A 7,155-nucleotide genomic window follows, 5' to 3' on the forward strand; every position below is an offset into this window, starting at 1 on the left:
CATGATTGAACAATTATTTTAAACAACAAACTACAAGGAACCGAGACAAGCATGCTACCTTCGATTTTTCAGAAAAAAATAAGAACAAGATTTCATGCATATACCAAGCAAACAATAATATGACATGATGGATGAGAAAAGGAGATTAGGGTGTGCCTTTGCGTAATATACGCTCGAATATACGTTGATGATGAAGAACGGGACGCGACGATGGCTTGCTCTTGGCTTGATGCCTTCGAAAAACCCCTTCCAAAATTTTCTTCAAGGTGCCGTGAGTGTGTGTGGTGTGCTTGAAAGAGTTTCTGAATTTTGAAAAGGTGTGGCCGTGTGTTGTGTCTAGAGTGTAGGGTTTTGGGATCTTTTTAACACATTAAATACTAATTTAATTACTAAGTAGGCTTTAGGCCTATTAAGCCATAGAATTTAAGCACATTAGTTTTAATTATGATTAAATAAAATAATAACAAAGTTTTTCTTTAATTAAGTTGTGAATTTATTAGCCGGGTTGCCAAAAAGCTCGTATTTTAGTTGAAAAACCAACACCGATAAAATTTATGCCCCGGATTATAAAATCACCTCAAAACCCTTAATTTAACAAAATACTATAAAGCATCGACCATCTTTTAAATAATTAAAAATAATTATTTAATAAAAATATTTTACGTTTTCTTCAACCATCGGTCCCATTTCCTCGATCGTCGCTTGAATATTCCTAAAAATACATTTTTATGCATGATGATAATTAAATCTCATTTAGCATATAAACAAGTACGTCACATAATTAATTAGTAATTAAAATAAATTAACTTCTCATTTTTTCATATTTCCTAGATTTGCATGCAGTTGGGTTATGTCGTCTTAATTTTGGACCTTACAAATGTACCAGTTTCCAGTTGCTTCACTTGTAGTCCAAGAAAGAATGTCAGTTCACCCATCATGCTCATTTCAAACTTATCCTGCATTAGCTTAGCAAATTTCTCAGCATAATTTGGGGTTAGTTGACCCAAATATGATATCATCAACATTAATTTGAACTAATAAAATGTGATCATTCTTAGTAAATTTGAACAAGGTCTTATCAACTGATCCAACAGAAAAATCATGATCAGTTAGGAATTTTGAAAGAGTTTCGTACCAAGCTCTAGGAGCTTGTTTAAGACCATATAAAGCTTTGTTCAAATGATATACATGATCAGGAAAGTTGTGATTTACAAAACCTGGGGGTTGTTCAACATATACTTCTTCTTGTAGCTGGCCATTTAGGAATGCACTTTTGACATCCATTTGATAGACTTTGAAGTTCTTGTATGATGCATAAGAAAGAAACATTCTGATTGCTTCAAGTCTTGCAACTGGAGCATATGTCTCATCATAGTCAATTCCTTCTTCTTGTCTGTATCTTTGTGCTACTAATCTTGCTTTGTTGCGTCCAACTGAACCATCTTCGTTCAGTTTGTTCCTGAAAACCCATTTTGTACCTATAACAGTTTTTGAAACTGGTCTTGGAACTAAGTTCCAGACATTGTTATGAGTGAACTGATTTAGCTCTTCTTGCATTGCATTTACCCAGTTAGGATCAGTGATAAGTGCAAGATTTGCACTTAATTTATATTAGAATCCATTTTGAATTATGCTGGTTTCGAACAGAATTATGCGTTTTTGGTTGTTTTTGTTGTCATTTCAGGAATGGAGAAAATAGTGGATGCGCAACCTAGTGAACCGAGAAAACAGAACCGAGCAGCGAGTTCAGCCATTACCATGACCAGAGAGGCGCGCGCCACCGCGCAGCATCTCGCGCTACCGCGCGCACATGAAAGCAAGAGGATCGACAGAAGCTAGCGCGCTGCAGCGCCACTTCTCGCGCTACCGCGCGAACAGATGCAGCAGGAAGACCCGAGAGCAGCGCGCGTCAGCGCGAATTCACGCGCAACCGCGCGCGCGCAAGTACGAGCCAACAAGCAAACGCCTACGCGCCAGCTCTCGCGCTACCCGCGCGCACACATGCACGGCCAGACACAGAAGCTCGCGCGCCATAGCGCCAGTTCTCGCGCCACCGCGCGCGCGGCGTCCAGAAAAGTTATAAAATGCGCGCCGCTAGGTCAGAAATGAGAGAGCCGCCGTGGGGAGAAATCACACGAAAAATACAACATCTTGGGACGGAAAAGAAGGGAGAAACGGAGCGCATACACGAGATGAAGATTCAGAGTGTGAAGAACAGTCACAAATACGCAGAACGACGGATCTGGGGACAGAGACGACACTTCGGATTTGTTATCTTTTCCTTTGTTTCTTTATTTTATTGCGTAGCAATGCCTAGAATCACAAACATGTCTTGTTTTCTCTTGGATTTCGTGATGAACTAAATTTCCATTCTAGAGGTTGACGTAGCTTTGTCTTTACAATGATTTGATGTGGATATTTTTATGATTTGATTCCGTGTTATTTAATTGTGTTCTCTACTCTTATTTCATTGCAATTTACTGGCCATAAATTGTATGTTTTGATTAATTCTACAACTCGGCAGAGGGACTAGGATTATAGATCATTAGAGGCACATCGTAGAATGTTTATATCGTTCGGAAGGTGTATAACTTTTGCGAGGCTTAGGTAAGAACATTGATTTCATTTATCAATTAAACTTAGATTTGTATTAGGAATAATTGAATCGAAGTTTGATTGATACATTTATTCGTCACTTGGGAAAGGGGGAATAAAATACTTAAGTGTTCTTGGCCATTAAATAATAGGAATTCAGGAATTTAAATGCAACCAGGAGAATCATTGTAGAAACTTAGTGAAGTCAGTCCTCTAGATAATTTCTATCACTGATATTTCTCCGGTCTGTAAATCGATTTATTGTTTAGTCGCTTTTTAATTGTTTTTAACAAACCAATTCTCTTTCGAATTTTCTAGATAAAGTTGAGACTATTTTAATTACGAGCACTGATATATATTTTTATACACACTCCTCGTGGGATCGATATCTGTACTCTAACCAGTACTAAAACTTGACACCGTACACTTGCGGTAGTGAAAACACGCAACAAGTTTTTGGTGCCGTTGCCGGGGAGTGTCAAATTTGAATTTATATCAGTATCGTTACCAATTAGTCTAGATTTTAATTTAGAGCTTTTATTTTTATTTTATTTTAAATTGATTGAGTTTTTCATTTTTTCTGCTTGACAGCGCATGCTAAGATTGCAAAACCCAGTCTCGCTTATTTTTGATCCGGAGATCGTAACGAACTGCAAGAAGATTAAGAAAAGCGAGAAGGGAAGAAATCAAAGCGATGGCTGATAACAGAGAAAACGACAGACAGATGCCGCCTGAGGCTATACCAATCAGAGATCACTTTCGACCAGTGATCAACACGCACTATTCTGGCATTGCTCGAGGAACCATCAACGCCAACAATTTCGAGCTTAAGCCCGCATTGATAAACATGGTTCAACAGAACCAGTTTGGGGAGCCACTACTGCAGATCCTCATCTACATCTCAGAACATTCTTGGAGATTACGGACACGGTAAAAATAAATGGTGTTTCTGATGATATTATTCGACTGCGCTTGTTTCCTTTTTCTCTTAGGGACCAAGCTAGAGGATGGCTTCAATCACTTCCCTTGGGAAGCATCACCACATGGCATGAGCTAGCGACGAAATTTCTTGCGAAGTACTTTCCCCCTGCGAAGTCTGCACAATTAAAGATTGAGATCAGCACTTTTAGACAGACTGACTTCGAGCAATTGTATGAAGCTTGGGAAAGGTATAAGGAGTTGTTGAGGAGGTGCCCAAATCATGGTTTTGAAGACTGGGTACAAATCGAACTTTTCTATAATGGATTGAATGGTCAAACGCGTACAACTGTGGATGCAGCGGCAGGTGGCACGATCTTTGCCAAATCTCATGCTCAAGCCTACGACTTGCTTGAGCAGATGACTATTAATAGCTACCAATGGCCGTCTGAGAGGTCAGGAATAAAGAGGACGGCTGGAGTTTATGCCGTGGATCCTATCACATCACTCACTGCGCAAGTATCAGCATTAACTACACAGTTAGCAACCATGAATAAAGTGAGTACATCAAACACTGAGGGACAATCGTTTGTTGTTGAAGAATTGCAAGTTCCTGAAGAGGTGCAGTACGTCACCAACAAGAACTTTGGAGGCTATGGAGGATATAGAGGTAACCCTTCCCCTAATACTTATCATCCTGGTTTGAGAAACCATGAAAATTTTTCTTACGCAAATAATAAGAATGTATTGAATCCTCCACCGGGGTTCAATACATCAAATGGGGAAGGGAAGCCATCATTTGAGGACTTGGTTGGGACATTCGTTTCTGAATCTGGTAAGAGGATGTCTAGAACTGAGTCTAGACTTGACAACCTTGAGACACATATGGCAAGTATTGGTGCTACTTTGAAAATCCTGGAGTCGCAAGTTGGGCAAATAACGAAGCAACTCACGTCTCAACCGTCTAGCGCAGTTCAAAAGACTGCCGACCCAAATCTGAGAGAGGTGAATGCCATTTTTATACATCATGAAGAGACTTGTGTGGTAGGCAGAGAAGAGAAGGAGGTTGAACTTACACATGTTCGGGATGAAAAGCTAAGTCCAACCACAGGAGCCCGAGGTAAGAAATCTGAGAGGTACGGTTTAAATCAATGCATTGATATTTCTTTACTTCCCTATCCCCAAAGATTTCTACAATTACAAGATGAATTTCAAAAGAAAAAAGGTCTTGAAGATCTCAAGAACATAAACACTAATATTGAGTTTGCAGATCAGGTGGAGGGTGAATTTACCAAAGGAACACGAAGGAATGTTCCTCAGAAGTTGCTAGATCCCGGTGAATTTATTGTAGCATGTGAAATAGGGGGTCATTTAGTAGAAAAAGCTATCTGTGACTCAGGGGCAAGTATAAATATAATGCCAAGATCTCTCTATGAGAAACTTGGATTGAGCACGATGAGATCCACTGAATTAAGCGTACTGCTGGCAGATAAATCAGTGAAGGTGCCATTGGGTATTGTGGATGATGTTGAACTGAAGATTGACAAATTGAAAGTTCTAGCAGAATTCTTGGTACTCGATATGGAGAATAGCCAGGACGTTCACGTCATTCTAGGACGACCATTATTGGCTGCTGTTGGAGCTATGATTGACGTGAAACGAGGAAAGATGACCATGGAAGTGGAAAGTCAGCTGGTGGAAATAAGGGTATCCAAGAAATCATACGACCCACCATGAACAGGAGAAAGTCGGGCTGACGACGTTAAACCAAGCGCTGTGTGGGAGGCAACCCACAATTTATTTTCTTTAGCATTCATTTTGTTTTTATTATTTTATTTTATTTTATTTTACGTCCTTAGTTGTTAATTTTACCCACCACCAGATCTATCACCGCCGTAGCCCATGGACATGGATGACACAGATGTTGTGGACAACAACTCGTCGAGCGCCCGAGTTTTGACACTCGTGCGCGAGGTATGTGTTGTCATGTTCTTTATTTCTATACATTGAGGACAATGCATACTTTAAGTTTGGGGGAGGGTAAAATTGCGTTGCTTTTTAGAATTTTTCTGCAAATTTTTGTTTTATCGCTCAGTAGTTAGTTTGATTTTTTTTTATTGCATGCTAGATTTGTTAGGTAGAGTCATGGATAAGAAAAATGTGTGGCCGATGATGAAAATTGAATTGTGGTCCTGAAGTTTATATGTGTTCATGATAACTTAGGAGTCACAAATATTTTGCACTGTCGTGTTTATTGATACTATTGTTGCTCAGAGACAAGTTGTATGCCTATGATGCTAAATAGACGACGGATATATGATTCTTGGTAATTCTTGCATGACATTGATTGACACTTTTCACAAACATAGAAATGATCTAGACAGTTTTTCACAATATCTTTGGGCCTTTGTTCTTTTTTTACTGTCAATTGTAGCCCTTTGAGCTTCAAGTTAATTGAGATGCTTAAATTTTCTTCATGCACCTATTTCATATATCATTTTTATTGAAAATTGCATGTGACTGGTTTGTATGAGTTGACTAATGGATTGACGGAAGTCTAGAACTTGTTTGAACACTTTTCGAGGCGAAATACGGATAATATGTGACATATGAATGATTTAGGCGATCTTTGAAACCGTTGAGCCTTCGAGCCTACCAAACGAAAATGAAATATCCCTAGTTTCCCATTTTGAGCCTACTAAAAAATCAAGTGGTGTGTGTCAATGACATACAATTAGCCCCCACTTGTATCTATTCTATATCCCACAGCAACTACCAAATGAAGCTTATACACTTATTTTCCTACCTGCTTTTGAGAGAAATAAATTCATTGGTGTTGTAATGATTCAAATGCTCCTTGAAAAGAAAAAGAAAAAGTTAAAGTGTGCAAAAAAGAGTTCAAAAAGAAGAAAAACAATGAAAAGAATGAATCAAAAGTGGTGAGAAAGAAAGCATTTGGGAAATGAAAGATATGAATGAAAAGAAAACAATAAAGTGGGTGGTGGTTGAAAAGAAAATGAAAATGAGTGAAGTTGATGAAGTTCAAATATTTCTCTCAAATTTTGAATTCCATACCTTTATTGTAGCCGTGAGCCGTGGCCTAACGTTACAAGCCTACAAGCCCTATTAACCGTGTCACATTTATCCAATATACTAGTGGAGAAAAGTTGTTCAAGTCAAGCCTATTGATACCTGAAAAACATTGTCAACGAGTATAGACTTTAATTACTTGCTTGCAAGCATCTCATTTTGTGATTTCATCTTTGGCATACTTGTGATTTACCATCTTTCGAGCCAATTAATCACCAATAAAGTCCTATGTGATCTATGAATGTGAATTTGTATTTTGATGAAGTGTGAGTTGAACTAAACTGAGAATTTCTTGATTCTGTAAGGCGAATGGGCATTATGACTCTATTTGAGCACTCGATGGGGTAAACGAACATTGACATATCACACACACACGTGATTCTTGGGAAATCATGAATTACATTAAAATAGATAAGTCTGAGGCCAACATCACTTTTTGCGAATCCATGACTGTTAAGAGTTTCATTACTTGTTAATTGACTTCCTGTTTTTATTCTATTTTGCTCGGGACTAGCAAAAGTTCAAGTTTGGGGGGGTTTGATAAGTGCAAGA

The 7,155-nt window shown here is 38.5% G+C and overlaps 1 protein-coding gene across 1 annotated transcript; it reads left to right on the forward strand.

The window, feature by feature from the left end:
- The first annotated feature begins 3,289 nt into the window (after window positions 1-3,289).
- LOC142523831 (uncharacterized) lies at window positions 3,290-5,250 on the forward strand. Its single transcript, XM_075627561.1, has 4 exons — window positions 3,290-3,525; window positions 3,588-3,764; window positions 3,969-4,183; window positions 4,301-5,250. The coding sequence occupies exons 1-4, from the start codon at window positions 3,290-3,292 to the stop codon at window positions 5,248-5,250; spliced, it is 1,578 nt and encodes a 525-aa protein (XP_075483676.1).
- Window positions 5,251-7,155: the final 1,905 nt, after the last annotated feature.

This window comes from Primulina tabacum, chromosome 14 (genome assembly GCF_025594145.1).
Source record: "Primulina tabacum isolate GXHZ01 chromosome 14, ASM2559414v2, whole genome shotgun sequence".
Taxonomy (NCBI): Eukaryota; Viridiplantae; Streptophyta; class Magnoliopsida; order Lamiales; family Gesneriaceae; genus Primulina; species Primulina tabacum.

Coding starts and splice junctions, on each gene's coding strand:
- LOC142523831 (XM_075627561.1), top strand. CDS start 3,290: ATGGCTGATAACAGAGAAAACGACAGACAGATGCCGCCTGAGGCTATA. Junction 3,526..3,587: donor TCTTGGAGATTACGGACACG/GTAAAAATAAAT, acceptor TTTTTCTCTTAG/GGACCAAGCTAGAGGATGGC. Junction 4,184..4,300: donor AGGCTATGGAGGATATAGAG/GTAACCCTTCCC, acceptor CAAATGGGGAAG/GGAAGCCATCATTTGAGGAC.